Below are 23,100 nucleotides of genomic sequence, written 5' to 3'. Positions count from 1 at the left end.
CATATGGGCAAAAAATCAGTTGGGGGAAATCCTCCATTTCGGGGTACAACATACAACCAGATTTGCTCGGTTCAATGGCTAGCTATCTGGGGTGCAAGATTGCAACGTCTGCTGGAACTTATCTTGGGCTCCCCCTAAGCCCCCAGCTCCCCTCCAAGGCTTCTTGGCACCTTGTCATTGAGCGCTTGGCCTCCAGGAGGGGGAAATTCCTCTCAAAGGCAGGAAAAGTAGTTCTGATCAAATCCTGTTTACACGGAATCCCAAACTTTTTCTTATCCATGTTCCGGTGCCCTACTAAAGTCAAAAACTGAATTGAGCTCTTCAAAAGAAGATTCCTTTGGGGAGGGCCAAATGGGGAAAAATATCATCTTATTAAATGGGAGGAGGTCTGTAAACCAAAGTTCTCTGGCGGGTTGGGTATTCAGGATACCACCACCACAAACTCTACTCTTCTCCTTAAGTGGATCTTGAAATTCAATCTTCATCCTGCTTTAATTTGGAGAGCTCTCGTTGCAGCAAAAGCAAATCATCACTCTGGATGGTGGACTGAGGGGGGTAGATTCTATTAGCTCTCACCTGTTTGGAAAAAAATTGCTAGTCTACTTCCTGAATTGAAAAGGTTAGTAAAGTGCTATTGGAAATGATGCCTCAACAAAATTTTGGAATGATTGGTGGACTGGCCAAACCTGCCTCATAAATAGCTTTGAAGCAATCTCTGTCCTTTTGGGTAACACTGAGGCCTTTATCTTTGACATTTGGTCCGATAGTGGGGATTGGAACTTAAACCTTAGAAGGCGTCTCTCTGATCTTGAAGCCCTTCTTGCCTCTGAGCTCCTTGATAGCCTCCTGGTTAGAAAGCCCAATAACCCAAACGACACTTTAATTTGGACTCCACGTCCAAAAGGGTATTTTTCCACAATCTTTGCCTACCAGTTCCTATGCAACAATTCCTCGGCCCACCCAAAGCACCCTGCGGCCTATGCTTGAGACCTCCTTACCACACCATCTGCTAAATTATTCATCTGGACTGCCTGCAAGAATAAAATCCTAACCTCGGACTCCTTAATCCGAAGGGCTACCCACATCCAGGACCCACTCTGCCCTTTCTGTAAGGATGCCCAGAAACTGCCAACCACATTCTCCTCTCTTATTAGTTTTCCCATTCGGTCTGGACCTCCCTTTTAAATAAAATTGGTTTCCAATATTGTGCTGCGGCTAATTTACCAGATACTATCCTCTCAATCATTAAGTCCAGACTTCCAGAGTTAGGAAAAATGATTATATCATGATGTATTGGTCATATCATTAGGGCTCTTGGAAAGAATGTAATAGGAGGAAATTCAAATTCAAATCTTCCCCTATTTAGTTCTGACATAACGAATTTCTGGCCAAGTAACTACTTGGCTCCTCAACAGAAAAGAATTTAGAAGTTTTAGTGACACCAGCTTCAGGGGAAATTGGCAGATAATCGCTGGTCTCTCCCAGCCCTCTCGCCCCCCGATCATGGCCATCTGGACCCCGCCTTCGATCGGCCACTTTAAGCTTAATTTTGATGGTAGTGCTCTCGGTTGCCCTGGTCCAGAAGGTTTCGGTGGTGTTATCCACAATGCAAATGGCGACCTCCTCTTCTCCTATGCAGCCCCCCTTGGCAACTCTGACTCTACAACATCAGAACTTTTGGGTCTGTTACATGGTATCAAAATCCTCTCAAGTCACCTCTCGGGTCCTCTCTGCATTGAAGGCAACTCAAAGGTGGTCATCAGTTGGTGCGCGAATTCCATCAGGCCCCCGTGGCATCACTGGGATATGTTTTTGGAATTATGTTATTTATTTTCTCTTTTAAACTGTAATTGGAAACAGATTCCCCGCTCTGCTAATCACTTGGCAGACGCCCATGCCAAAGCGGGCATTTCACTCCAATGCCTTGTTGTGGAGGTAGGCCCCCGGACTTACGTTTGTTTGTTTGTTTTCCTTTTTTATCAATATGCACTCTCTTAAAAGAAGTACTTCTCTTCTTACTCCAAATCAAGAAGTTATTGCACCAGCTCCTATAGAGGAATGTCCTACCCTCTCACCAATTATTCCTGCAAAGAAACTACTATAGGTGTATGACAAAGACAAACTTCCGAGTGCCTAGCACAAACACCCTCTCTCTGGCCAAACCCAAAATCCTCGTTGTTTGTTGATCTTGAGGTAAATGAATTAGACCTTCCTATTGATCTTTGGAAAGGTGTTTGTAAGTCCACTAGACACCCATTGTCTAATTTGTGTCTTTTGATTACTTATCTCACCAATACAGAAAGTTTGCCTTGTCTTTGTCCTTGTGCATTGTTCCTTCTTTTGTATAGGAGGCTCTGTTGTCACCTCAATGGAAAACAATTATGGATGCTGAAATGGAGGCATTATGTGATAGAGACACATGGATGTCGTGCCCTCAAAGGCTACTGTTGTTGGGAGCCGCTTGGTATATACATTGTCAAATACAAGGCTGATGGTTCTATTGAATTATATAAGGCACGACTGGTTGCCAAAAGCTACATAGACATATGGAGTGGATGTGTTTGAGACCTTTTTACCTGTAGCTTGTCTGTCTTCGGTACATATTCTTGTCTCAATTGTAATTAAGCATGACTGGTGTCCAAAGTGATACTCTAATTTGGACTCCGTGTCCAAAGGGATCTTTCTCCACATCATCTGCCTATACATTCTTAAACAACCTATCCGATCACCCAAAGCACACTGCGGCCTATGCCTGGGATCTTCCTGCCCCCCACATGCTAAGTTCTTCATTTGGTCTGCCTTCAGAAACAAAATCTTAACCTCTAATGCTCCAATTCGTAGGGGCACTCCTATCTTGGACCATCATTGCCCCTTCTGTACAAACACCCCAGAAACAGCAACTCACGTCCTTCTTTCTTGTCCATATTCCTATGAAGTCTGGACATCCTTTTTAAACAAAATTGGCCTCCAATTCTGTGCATCAAGAAACCTTGCAGACACTGTCCTCTCACTTGTCAATATGCAGCTTCCAACACTTGGGAAAATGATTTTATCTTGCTGCATTGGACATATTATCTGGGCTCTCTGGAAAAAACGTAACAAAAGGAAATTCAAATTCAAATATTGCCCTATTGAGGCTTTGACTGAACACATATCTAGTCAAGTCTCTGTTTGGCTCTTAAACAGAAAAGAATTCAAAAAATTCAGGGGCTCAAACTTCAGAGCAAATTGGCAATCTATTGTTGAGATGTCCCTGCCCTCTCGCCCCCCCACTATGGCCACATGGACCCCTCCTCCACCTGGATACATAAAGCTCAATTTTGATGGCAGTGCGTTAGGTTACCCTGGTCCTGCTGGCTTCGGTGGTGCTATCCATAATGAAAACAGTGAACTTCTCTTCTCTTATACGGGTCCCCTTGGCAGCTCAGATTCGACTACTGCAGAACTTTCTGGTCTTTTGCACGGTCTCAAGGTCTTTACCAGCCATCTCACAAGCCTCCTCTGTATCGAAGGCGACTCAACAGTAGTCATCAATTGGTGTGCAAACCATGGTCAACCTCCGTGGCGACATTGGGATATGTTTAAAGAAATTTGTAATCCACGCTCTGCTAATCACTTAGCAGACTCTCAGGCTAAAAAGGGTGTGTCTTTCCAACACTTTGTTGTGGAGTCCGCTTCCCAAAGCTAGGTTTGTATTCCTTTCTCTGTTTATCAATATACACACATTCATAAAAAAAATAAAAAATTAAGCATGACTGGTTGTTGTTTCAACTTGATGTCAAGAATATCTTTTTCTATGGTGACCTTGATGAGGAGGTGTACGTGGAGCAATGTCTTGGATATGTTGCTCAAAGGAAGATTCAAAAAGTATGCAAATTCAAAAAAAAGTCTACGAACTTAAAACAGAGTCTGTGTGGTTTGAGAAATTTTGCCAGGTGGTTGTCAAATGGGTTCTTTTGTTGTTATTGTGACCATTCTATTTATAATGAAGAGATCCTTTGGTGTTGTGGTCCTACTAGTGTATATGGACGATATTATTTTGTTTGGAAGTGATCGACATAGGATTGAAGAAGTAAAGTTACATTTCTCTCAACATTTTCAAATGGAAGACTTAGATTCTCAGAAATAGCCCGAAGCAAGGTAGAACTTGTACGCACTTTGAGAAATATAGGTCGTTGAGATGTTACTTGCGTATAGTCTACTAGGAATGAACTATTAGAGACTCCTTTGGAAGTGGGTCATGATCTACATAGTGAGGACAACAATGAATTTAAAAAGACAAGCCGTGTATCACCGGTTAGTTGGGAAACTAATCTATGCAACTGTAACTTGGCCTGACATATCATTTTCAGTTAGTGTGGTTAACCAATTTATGGATCATGCACGAAAGATACATCTTGAAATGGTTCAAAGGATACTAAGATATTTAAAAGGTTCTCTTGGAAAAGGACTGTTCTTCAAGGCCAATGATCATCTTAAAATAGAGGCTTACTTAAATGTCAACTATGCTGGGTCTGAACTGGATAATAAATCAATTACTGGCCATTGTATATTCTCAAGTGGAAACATAAGAAGCTGGAGAAGTAAGAAACAAAATGTGGTGGCCTACAGTGTCGAAGCTAAGTATAGAGCTAAGGCTCATACAGTCAATGAATTGATGTGGGTGAGATTAATTGTACGAGAATTGAATCTATGGAGTAATGGGCCTATGACTAGAAATTGCCTCACTCTTCTCTTGTATTTGGTCTCACATACTGAGATCTACAAATTCGGTAGCAGATGTACTTGCCAAGCAAGATTGTAATCACTAGTTGTTAGGGATTTGGTCTCTTTTCCTTTGTAAATTTTCTCTATTAATAAATATACATCTTTTTCAAAAAAGAAAAAAAGAAAAAAAAGAGTAACGGGCCTATGTCTATATCTGTTACAATCAAGCAACTATTTTCATTGCTGGAAACCTACTTTTTTACAAAAGAACCAAACACATAGAAGTGGATTGTCACTTTGTAAAAGATGTAGTTATTGAGAAAGAAGTGACCACTCCCTTTATTCGGTCCAATGATTAGATTACTGATATGTTCACCAAGGCATTGGGAGAAAAAGAATTTGGGAATTTTTGTAACAAGTTGGAGCTCATGGGTATTTATGCTCTAGCTTGAGGGAGAGTGTTGAAAAATATGTAGAAGGGTAGTTTGATAATTTCTCACTATCGCACCTCCTAAGAATAAGCTTGTCTTATTCAGTATGTTTGATAGTTTATGTAGTTTTCGTCCTCAAACTGGACCTTGAGAAGGCCTTTGACCGTGTGAGTTGGGGTGCTTCTTGATGATGTTTTGAAGCACATGGGCATTAGAGACCGATGGAGGTTTAGGATTCTTAGCAACATTTCGTCAGCTTCCTACTATTTGCTCCTCAATGGCACTGTCTGTGGTTTCTTTCATGGCTCCCGTGGCCATATACTGGGGGATTCCCTCTCCTTGCTCCTCTTTAATCTCATTGCCAAGTACTTGTCCTCCATGTTCTACTTGGCCTGGAATCTTGGGTGGTTTGATGTTGTCTTTTGATCAAAGTGACTTTGATATTTTGTTGCTCCATTTCGCGGATGACACTATTTGCTTCGGGTCTGGCACGCTTGATCAAATTCACAGAATCAAGGCTTTACTTGGGCTCTTTGAGATTACTTCGGGTCAGAAGATTAATTGGAAGAAGATGACTCTCTTGGGGCTTCACATTGATCCCCCTCTCTTCCAGCTTATGGCAGACACGTTGGGATGCTCGATCATTACTCTCCCTTTCCCCTACCTCTGCCTCCCTCTCATTGATTGCAGACCTAGGATGGGGCTTTGGGCCCCGGTCATTGAGAGGCTTGAGCATTGGCTATTTACTTGGAAGGGTAGGCTCCTCTCCAAAGCTAGCAGACTAACCCTCCTCAACTCCTGCGTGGCCAATATACCAAAATACTTCCTCTCATTTCTACCTTCCCCTGCCTCTATTTGCCGTCACATTGATGTGATTAAGAGGAGATTCTTGTGGTGCAGCACTAGCAATGAATTTCATTATTACTTAGTCAACTGGGAAGATGTTTGTATGCCAAAATTCATGGGTGGGTTGGGGATCAGATGCACTAAAGAGATGGGATCTGCTCTCCTTCTCAAGTGGTTTTGAAAGCTCAATTCTGCTTCGGTAGCTTTCTGGAAACCCATGGTGGCTTCCTCCAAGCTCCGTCTTCTCGGGCCTAGATGGTTTACTGATGGCAGCAGGCGACCTCTCCCTCATTTGGAAAGCGATGTTCCATTTGTTCTGATTTTCCACTCCGCTATTCGATTCTTTGTTGCTGATGGCTCCAGCCTAAACTTTTGGACTTGACTGGTGGGTGGGTGATAGCCCCCTTGTCTCCTCCTTTCCCCAGTTAATAGCTCACTACTTGTCGTGATCTCTGTATCGTTGACGTATGCAGAAACGGCTCCTGGGATCTTCACTTAAGACTTGATATCGCTAATGAGGAAGCCATCACTGTTTACGAATTCATCGACGACCTTGGCTAAGTTAAGCTTTGAACTCATGTGCTGACCGGATGATTTGGATCCCTAATGACAACAATAGTTTCTCGGTTTCTTCGACATACCGACTCCTCATGGGATGGACCAGATTTCTTGTCATCCACTCGGCTGTGAGGTTTTTCTTGTGGAGTGCTTGTTGCAACAAAATCCTCACTGCTCACAATCTTCTTCGACGCGGCAACTCATCCCCGGACCCCCTTTGTCCCCTCTCTGAGCTGGATGAAGAAACTATTTGCAATCTCCTCCTACATTACTCCTTTGCTTGGCAAGTTTGGACCTCTCTCCTTAGCAGTTTGGGCCTTCAGTTTTGCCTTCCACATGATCTGAGTACTATGTTGCACTACCCCTCCGGGACTCGCCTCTCCACGTTGGGTAAGCTCCTCTTCTCTGCTTGTGTTGCCCACATCCCTTGGTGCCTTTGGAAGGAGAGAAATTCTAGGAGATTTGACTGTTTCTAGCACGGTTGCTGATGTCTCTTGCACTGCTACGGGCCTCATCTCGATTTGGATTCACACCTGAAAGGAGTTTGAATGTCTCTCTTGTGCCCCTCTTTGCACCAACTGACGTGCGATCGCTCAGATGTTCGCTCCTTCCCTGCCCCCGGGTGGCTGTTTGGATTCCCCCTCCAACCGGTCATTTCAAGCTCAACTTTGATGGCAGTGCATTCGGTAATCCTGGGATGGTGGCCTTTGGTGGTGTGGTTTTTGGTGCTGATGACACTCTTATCTCCTACTTCGGACCTCTTGGCATTGTTGACTCGCTACTGCGGAACTTTCTGGTCTTCTCCACGACCTCCATATCTTCCACAAGCATTTTAGCCGCCCGCTCATTGTGGAAGGCAACTCCTGAGTGGTCATTGGATGGTGTTCATCCTCCATATTCCCACCCTTGTGACATTGGCAGCTATTTCTTGATATTATGAATCTTGTTTCTTCCATTCCTTGTACTTTGTCTCATGTTCTTAGATCAACCAATACGGTTGCTGATTCATGTGCTAAATTGGGTCCCTCCCTTCAATCTCTTGTTGTATGGGGATGCCTCCCTTGATGTTTATTTTTTTCATTTTCTTGAAATCAAATCATATCTATTTCAAAAAAATAAGAAGATAGTTTATGTAGTTTAAATTTCAAGTAATTTGGAGGTGTAATGAAGGAACTATAAGGGTGTAATTGAGTTTAAGTGAGTAGGGGCATTATTGTCCTTTCACTTATTTTTTAAGTTATAAAAGGTGATTAGGGGTTGACCAGAACCCTAATCACGAGATATCCCTCTCTCCTTGTTGCCATCCTCTTTCCCCTTCTCTCTTCTCTTCTTCTGGCTCTCTCAATCCCTCTTATTCCATAATTTCATGATTACCTTACCCTTTTCTTGGTGCAAAATATTTGTACATATGAAGTTTGTATTATACCGTCAATCTAGAAAATGTGGAAAGCTGGAAGAGGGGGCAATCATCCTTTTGCTGTCAGAGGAAAACACATACTGTGGTTGTTGATGACAGAAGAACCAATTGCATTGTCTGTCATTTCATGCAATTTCTTTTCTTATGAACTTTTTTTTTTGAGAAGTAAGCGTGAATGTATTACTGAAGAAAAAAGATTACAAACCTTAAAGCTAAAGAGACATTTCCTCCATAACAAGGTGTTGGAGGGAAACTCCTTTTTTAGCTTGAGCATCGGCTAAGTGATTAGCTGATCTTGGAACATGTTTCCAAGTACAATGTAAGACAAAAATTAACTTACAGATTTCCTCAAATAACTCCCAATGACGCCAAGGAGGTTTGGATGGCTTTGTGCACCAATTGATGATGACTTGAGAATTTCCTTCAACTAAGAGAGCACCATCCTTTTTTTGCTTGAAAAGTTTCAGACCGTTGTACAGTCCATATAATTCCGCGCTAGTAGAGTCAGATACACCAATTGGACTTGCATATGTGAAGATAAGATTGGCTTGTTCATCTTGAATAACTCCGCCAAAACCAGCCAGTCTCGGACATCCAAGAGCACTTCCATCAAAATTTAGTTTAAAGTGCCCAAGAGGGGGGTTGGACCATTCAACCATCTCAAGGGCTCTTGCCGGATTAGACATACATGCCACATTTCGCCAATTTCCTCACATGTTTGTCCCTTTCAAGTTGTAGAATTCTTTGCGTTGGAGAACCCAAGAGGTTACTTGACCGATAATCTGATCACAAAGAATTTTCCCTGGGAGAGCTTTTTGATTGAATTTTCGATTATTTCTTTCTTTCCATAAATTCCATGCAATGTGTCCAACATAGCAAGAGATTAAAATTTTTCCCAATTTTGGGAGATCGAGAGCTAACCAAAGTTAGGATGGTGTTATGTAAATCTTGAGATGGGCAGTATGATATACGGATTTATCCATTAATTCGGTCCAGATCTTATGAGCATATGCACAGTGCAGAAGCGCGTGATCTGCTGTTTCAGGAGATGAATTACAAAACGGGCATTCTGGGTTTGGAAAATTAGTGCCACGTCTTTGTAAAGCGTCAGAGGTTAAGATTTTCTTGTGGCATATCGTCCAAATAAAGAACTTAACTTGAGGAGGAATAGGTAGCGACTATGCAAAGGCAGTAGGATGTGCTGCTTGGGGAGTCGGATATGAAATCATATGGTGGTACGCAGAAGCAGTGGAGAACATACCTTGTTTGTTCAGCATCCAGATGAGTGTGTCAGTAGAGCTTTTTAATGTCACTTCTGAAAGCAATTTGCCCAGGCTAGTGGCTTCCAGTGCTTCAGAATCGTACAATGCTCGCCTTAAATGTAGATTTCAGCCACCCGAAAGCTGCCAATGGTCAGAAACCATCGTGCTATGAGATCTTGATAATTGATAAAGATGTTGATGATCAAACAGCTTGAGCCTATCCACCAATCCATCCATAATAGAGTTTCTTTTCCGCACCCAATGTAGCATTTGACGGCTGACTTGAAAGTTGGTAAAAATTTGGCAATTTTCTTCCAAACAGGAGATAACTTATAAAACCTCCCCCCGTCCATCCACCAGCCATGAACTGTTCCGGACTTCATTTTAACCATTCTACGCCACAGCAGATTGGGTTGCATGTTGTATTCCCAGATCCACTTCATGAGTAGTGCCTTGTTTGTGGTAGCAATGTCCCGAATCCCGAGTCCCCCCATTATAATTGGCTTACAAACATCTTCCCATTTTACAAGACTAAACTTTTTTTCCCCATTTGGCCCATTCCATAAGAATCTTCTTTTTTCAAAACTCTATTCTATCCCGAATAGATGCAGGACATTGATACAAGGATAAAAAATAGGAAGGAATACCGTGTAGGCAAGATTTGATGAGAACCAACTTACCAGCTTTGGATAAAAATTTCCCTTTCCATGAAGCGAGACGCTTCTCGAGACGCTCAACAACCGGGAACCAGGAGTTCTTTGTAGGCAATAGTGGAGTCAAAGGCAAGCCTAGATATGTGCTTGGAAAAGACGCAACCTTACAATCCAGATAATTCGCCATCGGATTGAGAATGGAGGATTCAATGTTAAATCCAAAAATTGAAGTTTTCTCCCAACTAATCTTTTGACCAGTGGTCAATTCAAAGATGTTCAATACAACTTTCATGTGTTTAAATTGTCTCATGGACCCTTCTCCAAAAAGGATAGTATCATCAGCGTATTGTAAAATGGGAATGTCATGGTTCGGATCAGCAAAAACAGGATTTAGCCAACCCGAATGTTTTGAAAAACGGATCATAGAGATAAGGTATTCTCCTACGAGAGTAAAAATGAATGGAGATAGAGGGTCTCCTTGTCTTATCCCCCTAGAGGCTTTGAAATAACCACGAGGTTTACCATTTACAAAGACAGAATAAGAAGGAGAGGAAATACAACTCCTCATCCAAAATTTCCATCTTGTGCCAAAACCCATACAGTCAAAAAGATAATCCACAAGTTTCCAGTCAACCCGGTCAAAGGCTTTTTCAAAATCAATTTTCAGGACAAACATGGGAAGGGATGATTTTTTGAACGAATCAAGGAGTTCATGAGCTGTTAGAGAAGAGTCCAAGATGTTTCTGTCTCGAATAAAAGCACTTTGACAAGGATTAATTACCTTGTAAAGGACTGCTCTCAACCGATTGCCCAAGAGACGCCTAATAATTTTATATGAACTGGAAGTAAGACTAATGGGACGGAAATCCATGGGTAACTCCGAATTTGTTTTTTTAGGAATAAGAGCAATAAAAGATGCGCCGATCCCAGAGTGTGTTATACCCACTTGGTGAAAATTGTGAATGAAGGCACATACATCATTTTTTAACAGGTCCCAAAAACAGTGGTAAAACTCACCATTAAACCCATTTGGTCCTGGGGCTTTATCTTTAGGAAGGCCAAGGACAGCCTGTTCAATTTCTTCTGGTGAAAAAGGTTTTTCAAGATCTGCAGCGTCTTCAGATGAGATGCGCTCGAAGTCAAGTTCATGGAGTTTTGGTCTTCTGAAACATACTTCTGAATATAGTTCTGGGAAGTACTTCACCAAGAGGTTAGAAATGGAGGCACTATCTGTAATCACTTGTTCTCCGTTACAAAGAGCAGTTATACGGTTAGTCCTCCTCCTGGCCGAGGCGATGGAATGGAAAAACTTTGTATTCCCATCTCCTTCGGCCATCCATCGAAATCTTGAACGTTGCTTCCAACGAACAGAGTGAGATGTTGTGATCCTGACATATTAAAGGTGAAGTCCTGATATGTTTTTGGCTTAGCAATCAGCAGTAGCACTTGTTAAGAGCAATGTCTAGTAAGGAAAACCAGCGAGATAGATTCTTTGATTGAAGTTTTCTTTCAAGAAAGTTTATTTTGGTTTTGTTCCATGCTTTTTAATAATGAAGGGAAAGAGGAGTGGAAGGTGTGTGCCTGTTGCTCTGTTTTCTCTTTTAATTAATTCCATTTTGAAAAAGGTGAAAAGAAAGAAAACAATGTTGAAAGCCGCTAAGAGAGATGTGAAGAGAAAAAGGTGCAGCAAACATCAATTACTTTGCTGACAGATTTTCTTCCAGTGAACACAATGCTTTTTTTTTTTTTTTTTTTTGATGAAATGTGAATTTATTAAGAGAATAGAAGGAGCTAACTCCTGACAACAAAAGATTGCAAGGAGGCTCCTAGCTTGGCTAGGGCATCAGCCACAGAATTTGCTGATCTCTGAATAAGAGACCAGAAACAATTAAAGAGATTTACAATATCCAAAATTTCAAAAAAGGCATCCCAAAGGCGCCACGGAGGAGTGGAGGCATTCTGGCACCAACCGATCACCACCTTAGAGTCTCATTAGAGACTAGTGAACACAATGTTTACGAAGTGTTATGGTGTAAAATAGAGTAGTAAATGTATTCGAATAACAATTAAGGAAATAAGTGTACTTCAGGGTAGAAAGGCTAAATTTTGCTAGGGTCTTCACGGGGGTTTCATGAAGGCACAATGTCAATTATTCGCTTATTTGACACTACAAGTCAAATTTGGGAGATGTATTTTTGTTCATCATTATTAGAGGTATTCTTGGTTTTGGTGTCTAATTTTTGGTTTTCAAAGTACATGATTGTCTTTTGCCCTTTTGGCTGATTTATTTGTGGTTTCTTTTAAAGTATGTAATGATTAATTAAGACAAAATCTTGCTTTTTTTTTGGATTCACTGATGAGGAACAACTAAGTAGAGCATCATTTTGCCTAGTTATGATAAAGGACATGTGCACAGCTTATAATATATATTTGCTTTTTAGAGGTACATCTTGTTGGGTTCAGTTTAAATTACTGTTGGTGGGTAAAAAAGTCCACCAGTGTACTGTTGTACATGTGCTCCATGTCTCGGGGTAGTTTTTTGAGGGTTGTTGTGTGAGGGAGAATAGTCCCACATTGGTAGGGGCTTGAATGTATTATATGTTTATTAGTGGGGAAAATGTCTCTTAACTTTGGCTAATTATATTGGGAGAAAATGACATCATTTCAACATGCGATTAAAGTCAACTCAAGCCTGTGTTTGTGTTCCATGTGGCTTTTGTGTTTGTTCTCTATGGCTCGTTTGGTTATTTGTTCATGAGGGGAGTATTGGTAGGTAAAAAAGTTGACCCATTGTTATGCATGTGCTCAACATCTTAGGTTAATTGGTTTGAGAGTGATCGTTGTTCTATCTAGGACAATACTGCTGCACTCATTTGGGTTTGAAATGTTCTTTGGGTTTGAAATGTTCTATGTTTATCATTTGGGAACGTCTCTTAATTTTGCTTAGTCATTTTGGAACGAACTGATCCAACTTTAACAGTTTAAGGATTTCTTAAAAATCAAAGGATCTCTTTCTTGTTCTCTCTGAAATATGGCCGTCTTTTGGATTTATGAGCATAGGGTAGTTTCTGGGTTTTTAAAAATTTAATTGTCTTTGACCTTGTCGTTGATTTATTTATGTTTTGTTTACCTCTTAAATTATATATTAATCCATCAAAAGACCAAAATTTCTGCTTTTCTATTGGATTGACTGAAAAAGAATGATTTAGTGGAACATCGGTTGACTTGTTATGATGGACCACAACTCATGGTCTCAGCTACAGAGAGTCAGAATTGTTTAATTTTTAAAAATCCATAGTCAACTTTACTGGAATGAACTTTCATTTCATTTAATAGCTGTAATACCGTTCATGTGTTCCAACTTATTACATGTGTTTGACTTCCTTAGCAGCAGCTTCCTGGATTTACTTCTATAATATGATTGGTATTGTTGCTATTTTATATTTTCATAAGTTTGAAGAGGACATTATGAAGAATTTAACATTTTATATAGTGGAAAGGACATGAGGAACGTGGATGACACTTTTGTTAGCCGTTGATATATCTTTTCTGAATGGTTTTTAGAGTTTAAAAATGTCTTGTGCTTGTCTGAGACTGCCATTAAATTGTTAGTTCTAATACTGCCCTATATTTTTACTCTGTATTTAGGAGTCATTTTCGTAAATATTGGGAAACTAGTATTTATTGAATACCATGTCATCTGTTGCAAGAATTTGTTGAGTTTACTTGTATGGAATTTGATGTCAGATGTATGGAGCAAGCAGAAGGTGTATGATTTTCAGAGGCATGGTCTGTCTTTCAGAGGATATGTGCTTGGGTTGCTAAAGTCTAAAAGGAAATGTCTAGTGCTTTTGTTGATCCCAGTGGGCTTCACTTGAAGCGGGAACTTACTGTCCTTCGAAAGGCAAGATTTCTCCGTGATCCTGAAACTAGTTCTTCCTGGAGGTCTCCACTGAGTTCTAGATCTGTAGCCACCACTTCTAACTGGAAGTACAGAAATGGAACTAGAGAAATCATTAATGGAATGAATAACTCCTTTGGTTCGTTTGAACCTGAGTTTAGCTTACCTTCAAAAAGTGAATCTAACCGCAAGAAAATATTCCTCTATAACTGGCGGCAACAATCAGGTAAGTCAAGTGACAGTGGTTCAAAAGTGCTTCAGGACAATCTGTCTGTGTCTGCCCCAAGAAGCACTGGGGACACACTAAGTGAGGCCCTAAAAGAAGATTCTAAAAGTGACACCTATCTTGATGATCTGACAATGGCCTTTCGAGTCAAAGAAGCAAATCTTGAAACACCTTCAATAAGGATTGCTCAGAAATTGAAGAAAAATGCTGCCCCTAAACAAAAAGCTATCCGAAATTCCCTGATTGTACAGAAGCTTGATCTTACATCTAGCTCTTTAGGAGTATTAAACTCTGTCGATCAGTCTGATGACACTGATTACTGTAACTCTGAGGATTTATGGCCGCCACCACACAAGTTTACTCGGAAAACGGCTGGTGCATCACGTTTGGAATCACCACTGCTATCTGGATATGAAAGCTGGTCTCACTCTTCCAAAATCTTTAGAAGTTCCCGAAGGGAGGATTCGTCTTATTCTTATACCCCAGCATCAACTAGCTCATATAATAGACATATAGATCGCTGCCCCAGTACTGTTGAATCTTGGGATGGTACTACAGCTTCATTTGACGGTGATGAAATAGAGCAGTTAGATTTATCTAGAAGCCAAGGCTGTGGCATTCCTTGCTATTGGTCAAAGAAGGCAAAGTATAGAGGCTGTGGAAGTTGTTATTCTCCTTCACTTTCAGACACAATAAGGAGAAAAGGAAGCAGTATTTTCTGTGGGAGCCAGACATCCTTATACAATAAAAGAAGGTCACCAGCTTCACACAAGATCAAAAGATATCCTAAGTCATCCCATAGTCTTCCATTATTGACTAATGGTCCTGATGGGGGTGTTGGATCCTCGATAAACTCAACAAGTGATGAACTTTCAACCAACTTTGGGGAGCTTGATTTGGAGGCATTAAGTCGTTTGGATGGAAGGAGATGGTCTAGCTGTAGAAGCCAGGATGGGTTAGAGTTGGCAGTAACGGTGGCACCCGATGAGGTTGCCCCTGATAACCAAAGCTTAAGCCAGAAATATAGACCAAGGTTTTTCGATGAGTTGGTTGGACAGAGCCTTGCTGTCCAATCACTACGTAATACCATTATCAGGGGAAAGATTGCACCTTCGTATCTCTTTCAGGGTCCTCGTGGAACAGGGAAAAGCTCAGCTGCAATGATATTTTCTAAAGCTTTGAACTGCTTGTCTGCAGATGAAACCAAGCCATGTGGATTCTGCAGGGAATGTAATGATTTTGCTGGAAAGGGCACAAAGATAACAGAAGTGGATGCAACCAACAAAAAAGGAATCAATACAGTGAGGCGTAATCTGAAAAATTTGTCATTAGGCCAACCATTGTCTTACTACAGAATCTTCATCATCAAAGAGTGTCACCTTTTACAACCCAAATCTTGGTCTGCATTTCTGAAGTTCTTTGAGAGATCTCTTCCACGAGTTGTCTTCATATTTATCACTCCTGAGTCAGACAACCTGCCCCGGCTTATTACTACTCATTGTCAAAAGTACCTTTTCCTAAAAATCAAGGACACTTATATGATAACCAGGTTGAGAAAACTTGCCGCGGAAGAGAATTTAAATATAGAGTCGGATGCTCTTGACCTGATTGCTCTGAACTCAGATGGATCCCTGCAGGATGCAGAAATGATGTTAGAGCAACTGAGTTTGCTGGGAAGAAGAATCACAACATCTCTTGTGAATGATTTTGTGAGTTTTTTCTTTCTTGATTCTTTGCTTCCAGTTACGTGCTTTAAAATTCATAATATGATATGGTCCAACTTTAATTTTGAATTATATGCATGGAAAACTGTAATTTTTGTTTGATTGGTTAAACAAAAGTTAGTATTTTTTCTTTTGAAAAACAAGTTTTTTTCATCAAGTGGATGTCCTAATCTAGTGTTCTTACTTAGGTTGGTGTTGTTTCTGATGAGAGGTTACTGGATCTTTTGGAGTTAGCCATGTTATCTGATACGGCAGAAACTGTGAAAAGAGCTAGAGAACTATTAGACTCTGGAGTTGACCCAATGACCTTAATGTCTCAACTGGCAGGCCTCATTATGGATATAATTGCTGGAACTTACCGTTTGTCTAATTCCAAAGGCAGTGCATCATTTTTTAGTGGGCGAAGTCGTAAGTACCTCACACTTTTGTTTTTTTTTTGTTTTTGTTTTTTCTGTTTTTCATATTGTACAGCAATAGATGATGAGAGTAGAAAGGATTTGTAGACAATTAACATCACCAAAGTTGATGACCGGCCTTCTGATTAATGGCCTTTGGTTCAATGGCACATGAGGGGGGATTTAAAAAGAATAATGGGTTTCTTTAAATTTTAAGAAACGGTAAACTGAGGACATAAATTTTTATTGGAACTGGTTGGAATAACAAAACAAGGGATTTAAAAAGAATATGGGTTTTTTTAAATTTTAAGAAACGGTGAACTGAGGGCATAAATTTCTTATTGGAATTGGTTGGAATAACAAAACAAACGAAAGAAAGTTAATTGCCCTCACCTTGGAAAATTATAAACTATACTCCCTGTCTTGATTATGAAATTTTCTTACACTCACTCCCTACCTTGTTTTTCCTATGAAAAAGGCAAAAATATAGTGATGTAATTTTGTTTTTGATTAAAGTGAGAAATTCTCTAAGATAAAGAATGTACAAGGGAAAGTAAAACAATCAATCCCAAAAATTAACCAACCTCTATCTAATGGGAAGGAATCTCTCACAACTAAATGCTGTAAAGAAACCCTGACCTTGCTAAAGAAACTGCAAATACTATTAATACTTTTTACAACACGATTCCAAATTCCTTGACAAATAACACGAGTCTCATAATTGTAATGGAGTAATTGCCAAGGTGGCCTAGCGAAAGACATTAGCCAACTATTCACCATGGTTGAATCTCCTTCTAGAAAAATGGGGGATGCGGAGAACTGCTATAGAATTTTAAACTAAGGAGAAGAGCATGATACTTTGCCTCCCTAAAGTCACACACCCTAAGGGGAGTAGAGTAAACTGAAAGAACCATACCTAGATGATCTTGAAAGACACCTCCTCCTGCTGAGCCTGGGTGAGTTATTGTCAAAGTTGAGTTTTAACCTGTTCTCTTGAGGAGGAGGGGACTGGAGCATGAGTCAAAGAGGGAAAAATCGGCTACTTCTTTCCAATGCTCTCTAAGGACTGTACTATGGAGGTGAGTAAAACCCAAAACTGAGTAAAACGAATTATTCCTTCAATAACATCTCTAATGGATTTAGACTTTCCTTCAAAGGTCTTTTTGTCATTTCCTTCCAAATAGCCTAGACAATTGCAACAAAAGTTGTCTTCCACAATAACTTCCCTGGATGCGGGAGAGCCCTTTTGATGAGCTGAAACATTAAGTTTGGGAAAGGGAAACATAAGTCAAAGGAAAATATTCGCTGCATGGCTTTTTGCATAAAAATGCAAAAGAGCAGTGAATAAATAAATGACCTTAGATTCAATGACTTAATCGCTCAACCATTAAAATCTTGTTTTTTGACATACACCAAGGAAAATACTTCACTTTAAGGGGGACTACTAAAGACCAAGCCACAGAAGATGTTTGATGACCCTGGGTATCCATGGTAATATTCTGTGCATAAAAAGAGGAGTCTTAAAACAGATCGGATGAGCAAATTTCCATACCAACCCATCTTGCCCTGTTCAAATCAAAAGTGTTTAGAAGAGTTGATGAACATCTTTGGATGTAAAACCTCTTGCATCCCATACCTTGGTCTTCCCCTTTTCAATGGCCGCATAAACCAAAGTCTATGGAATCCTGTGGTGGAAAAATTGGAGACTCGTCTAGCAACATGGAAGGGCAGATTTCTTAGTAAAGCCGGCAAACTCATTCTCTTGAAGTCTTGTATTGCAGGCATCCCAAATTATGCTTTGTCCTTTATGCCCTGCCCCGTTTCGATTTGTAATACCATTCATAGGCTAAAAAGAAGATTTCTATGGAGAGGATCGAGTGATACTTTAAAGTATCATTTGGTCAAATGGGAGGATGTCTGCATGCCAAAAAATATGGGAGGTTTAGGGATTCAGAAATCGAAGGATATGAACCAAGCCATGCTAAATGAATTTAGAAGTTCAACAATGTTTCTTCTAATCTTTAGAAGGAAATGGTATCTGCTAAGCTTGGCTGTCCTTCTCCTTGCTGGGCTTCTGGAGGCAATTGGTGAAGTTTATCTCCAATTTGGAGATCATTATATCTACTTATCCCCAAGTTTTCCTCAACCGTCAGATTTTATGTTGGTAACGGCAGATCTTTAAAGTTTTGGGAGGATTGGTGGACGGGTCAAGAGCCTTTACAGTCAGCATTCAGGAACCTCCTCCTCCTATCTTTACGAAGGGAAATATCGGTTGCAGATGCTTTTGAAGGAGATGGTTTGAACTTGCACCCTAGAAGGGGGCTCTTTGATACCGAGGCTTTGGAGGCAAGTAGGATGATGGAATCTTTGCAATCTTGCAAATTGAGGCCTTTAGTTGCTGACTAGATGATATGGTGGCCTGATAAAAGCTGAATTTTCTCAATGTCTTATGCGTACAACTTTATCAATGGTTGGCATTTAAACCAAAGGGATCATGAGGTTTTCTTTTCATGGCGTCTCTACGCCCCACCAAAGATAAATTTTTTCGTATGGAGTGCCTACCAAGGAAAGATACTCACGACAGACGTGCTCAGAAGAAGAGGACACCCAGCTATTGACTCTCTCTGCCCTCTCTGTAACTCTGAGGTCGAATCAGTCAATCACATCCTGCTTCAATGCTCTCTCTCGTGAAAGGTATGGGCTTCCATCTTCAGTAGATGGGGTTGCAATTCTGTATGCCAGTGGATCTGATTTCTTTCAGCAAGATGCTCATTGATACTCCCCTTCTTGGACTTGGAAAGCTTATGATATCTGCTTGCACTGGTTTCATTCTGTGGGGCCTTTGGAATGAGCTTAGTGTTTTGATGCTAGAAGTAATTCCGAGGTAAGGGTTGCTAATTGTGTGTCAGGTCAGATCTCTGCTTGGCTCCTTACAAAGAAGCCTTCCTCCTACTTTGCTGGTTCATCTATCCGTGATAACTGGAATATCATTGCAAATATTCGGTATGGAACCAAGACCCGGTCATGCAAGAATGGACCCCCCCAGAGCCTGGTTTCCTAAAGTTAAGTTTTGATGGTTCTTCTCTTGGTAATCTCAAAATGGCTGGTTTTGGGGGTTTTATCTCAGATTACTCAGGCAATCAGTGTCTGTCGTATACTGGTCTGTTAGGCACTTCTGACTCAATGACGGCTGAGCTCCAAGGTCTTCTCAATGGGCTTTGCGTTATTCGAGACAATTATAGTGGTCCACTTCACATCGAGGGGGACTCGAAGGAAGTTATTGGTTGGTGGGAAAATGCGTCCTCCCCTTGTGGTGGCATTGGGATTCTCTTCGGAAAATTCTTGAAATTGCTTCTCAATTTTCTTGTATTTGGTCTCACATTCCGAGATTTGCTAACTCGGTGGCAGATGTGCTGCCAAGTTAGGAGCAACCTTTCAATCTCTGGTTATTAGGGATTTGCTATTGGTTTCTTTGTAGTTCTTTTTGTTAATATATACATCCTTTTTAAAAAAAAAAAATCAAAAGTGTTTAGTAGAAGGGAGATTAGAGTGGTTGCTTCTGCAGATTCTTAATCATAAGGCCCCTTGTGAGAAAATCAGCTCAAGGGTATTTTAGTCATGAGAATAAGAACCTTCCAGTACTTCACGAGAACAAGAAAACTTCCAAACTTAGCAAGGAAACTGAAATTAAGAAGGAATAAACACAAACAAGAACACTCAATCTACAACAAAATAATGAGAATAATGGCATCAATAGGTTGAAACCACCTTCTCATGGAGCCAGCCACTGGAAACTTAAAAAATAAGCCTATATGTCTCTTTAGAGGGCTAGTAACAAGTCGGACTAACCCTTTGATAAATAAAAACCAAAAACACGTACTATAATAAGGTACAAGAGTACATAATAGAAACAAGGAAAAAAACAAACTCACAAATTGAAGAAACTATTCATGATCTCTGAGAGTTGATCAATCAACACTTAGACCTGCTCTAAGATGATGTTGAATTTTTGAGAAAGAGAATAATTCATTGACTTGATTATAATTGAGTACAATGAGTCTTTATTTATAATAGAGGAAATAAGTAGAATCATATTACAAGTAAACTACCCATGTCCTAGTTACACCTAAAGTTTAACTCTTAAAGTCCTAGAACAATTAAACAAATAAACATAATAGAAGACTAATATAAATAAAACTCTTCTAAATAGAGACATTCCTGTAAGACTTCTTCCCATGAGACTCCTGTTAGACTCTACTATATTAATTCTGATTTTGTGAGACTTCTTGTGAGAGTCATGTAAACTCTTCCTTACCTGTTCTTCACGGACAGGTTATGCGTGTTTTTTCTGCCTCTTCTGAACTTGTAGCTCAACAGAAACTGAACTCAGGGCTTTGCTTTCTCGCTTGAGAGTGTTTGGACAATTTTGATTCTCCTGTCGTAATTTGGGGTGACACTCGTGTAGTTATTAGTTGGCTCATTACTGGTTCATTTCCTCAGTGGTGTTAGTCTCTTTGTGATGAGGTCTAGGCTATTTGTGATGACCTTCACTTGTCCTGATCTCATATTGTTAGGAGTGGAAATGGTTGTGGATCAATTAGCTAGGTTAGGTGTGTCTCAGACTGGTTTGATTAGATTTGATTCATTTCCTTCTAATCGGGGATGCCTATATGCTTTTCTTGTTAATCCAACTTTTTGGGGAGCTAGTATTATCAATAAATTGTAATTTTCCTTTTTTCTGCTAGCACTCCTATTTGGCTAGTTGTTTTATGTACCTTGTCCTTTTTTCCATTGAATGAATTTCTCATTACTTTCCAAAAAACCTTATACTCAATGACTCGGTATGTGGATATTTCAAAGGAACCAGGGGTATTCGCCAAGGGGACCCTCTTTCCCCGCTCCTATTTAACATAGTAGCAGAATTCCTGTCCGCTATGTTCTATTCAGCGGTTGACCTTGGATGGCTATCTCCAACAAGTCCGCACCGGGCTTTTAATATTCCGATTCTGCAGTACGCAGACGATACTATTATTTTTGAAGTCGGAGATATGCATAGTGCTAGGAGGATAAAGGCAGTATTGGGACTTTTTGAAATAGCATCTGGGCAGAAAGTTAATTAGGGGAAAACATCTCTCATAGGATTTAATTTGGACCAGAAGAACCTTGCAGAGATGGCAAGTTTATTTGGTTGCTCTACTACTACACTTCCTGCAAAATATCTTGGTCTTCTTCTCTTTCATCGGCGTATTTCTCAGAACTTATGGAACCTGGTGGTGGAAAAAATTGAAGTTCGGTTAGCAACTTGGAAGGGGCGGCTCCTCAGCGAAGCAAGTAGACTGATACTCCTCAAGTCATGTATTGCTAGCATCCCAAACTATGCGTTGTCCTTTATGCCTTGGCCGTCTTCGGTATGCAAAACCATGGATAAATTGAAAAGAAGATTCCTTTGGAGAGGTTCGAGTGACTCCTTTAAATATCACCTAGTTAGATGGGATGAAGTATGTTGCCTAAGAAATTAGGTGGACTAGGGATTCGGAAACCAAAAGAAATGAACAAAGCCTTGCTTCTTAAGTGGATATGGAAGTTCAACACAAATTCATCAAACCTTTGGAAGGATATGGTTCGTACCAAGTTGGGCTGGAATTCTTTATAGTGGATGTCCGGGGGAAATCGGAGAGGGCTATCCTCTATTTGGAGATCTCTTTATTTACTTCTTCCGGATTTCTCCCCAGCTTGTAGATTCTTTGTAGGCAGCGGCAGGTCTCTTAAATTTTGGGACGATTGGTGGATAGGGCAGGAACCGTTGAGAAACTCTTTTAGCAGTCTCTTTCTTATCTCCACTCAAAGGGAGATAACAGTGGCAGATGCTTTCGAGGGGGGTGGTTTGAACCTCCATCCCCGAAGGGGTCTTTCTGATACAGAGGCTATGGAAGCAAGTCGTTTATTGGATTCTTTGAATCATGTCAAGATGAGGCCTTCTAATGCAGACAAGCTAATATGGTGTCCTGACAAAAGCGGCAAATTCTCAGTTGCATCTGCATACAGACACATTAATGGTTGGGACTCAACGCAGAGCGAGCATGATATATACTTTGTGTGGCGTCTCTGTGCCTGTCCAAAGGTAAAATTTTTCATGTGGAGTGCTTGCCAAAATAAGATCCTTACAGCGGATGTGCTTCGAAGAAGGGGTCACCCCTCTATAGACCTACTATGTCCTTTTTGTAACATTGAAGCAGAATCCGCCAGCCATACCCTGCTATTATGCCAGTATTCTTGGAAGGTGTGGACCTCTTTCTTTTGCAAATTGGGTTTGCAAATATGTATCTCTGCAGATCTATTCTGTTTTAGCAAGTCAATCTATGGCTATCGCCTTCCTGGGCTCGGTAAAATGATGCTATCATCATGTGCCAATTTTGTGCCATGGGGGCTTTGGAATGAACGGAATAGGAGGCGGTTCGAGGCTAAATTTGAATATGAAAAAAGAGTAGCGGAAAAAGTGACGGGCCAAATATCCACCTGGCTCCTGACAAAAAAACCTTTCTGCTCTTTCAAGGGTACTTCCATTCGTGAAAACTGGAGCAACCTAGCAAGGATGCATTTGGGGACCAAGATTCAAGTTATGAAAGAGTGGGCGCCCCCGGAGGTTGGATACTTAAAATTGAATTTTGATGGTTCTTCTCTCGGCAATCCGGGGATTGCAGGTTTCAGAGGTATTTCTTATGCGGGTCCATTAGGCATCTCCGACTCAACGTCTGCAAAGCTACATGGTCTTCTCAATGGGCTCCGGATTTTCAAAGATAAATACAGTGGCCCAATTCACATTGAAGGGGATTCCAAGGTAGTCATTGGATTGGGCCGTGGCACTTCCTTTCCGCCATGGAGGCATTGGGAAATTTTCCAGGAGATTTTAGAGATTACCACATTATTTTCTTGTATTTGGTCTCATTCCGAGATCTGCAAATTCGGCAGTAGATTTGCTT

At 40.6% G+C, this 23,100-nt stretch overlaps 1 protein-coding gene across 2 annotated transcripts in view; it reads left to right on the top strand.

Moving 5' to 3' along the window:
• The window catches only part of LOC137945502 (protein STICHEL-like), a 48,420-nt gene that overhangs the window by 14,418 nt on the left and 10,902 nt on the right, over positions 1-23,100 (top strand). For both annotated transcript variants that reach the window (XM_068791426.1, XM_068791427.1), the window contains exons 2-3: positions 13,622-15,710; positions 15,914-16,133. In XM_068791426.1, coding sequence (XP_068647527.1) covers positions 13,713-15,710; positions 15,914-16,133 — 2,218 coding nt within the window. In that variant the 5' untranslated portion in view covers positions 13,622-13,712. The remainder of the gene's footprint in view (positions 1-13,621; positions 15,711-15,913; positions 16,134-23,100) is intronic.

This window comes from Aristolochia californica, unplaced genomic scaffold (genome assembly GCF_029961685.1).
Source record: "Aristolochia californica isolate CCGP_79_NKW_82.1479 unplaced genomic scaffold, dmAriCali1.0.hap1 SCAF_12, whole genome shotgun sequence".
Taxonomy (NCBI): Eukaryota; Viridiplantae; Streptophyta; class Magnoliopsida; order Piperales; family Aristolochiaceae; genus Aristolochia; species Aristolochia californica.
The sequence above is the reverse complement of the archived record's forward strand: the minus strand, read 5'-3'. Positions and strand labels throughout refer to the sequence as shown.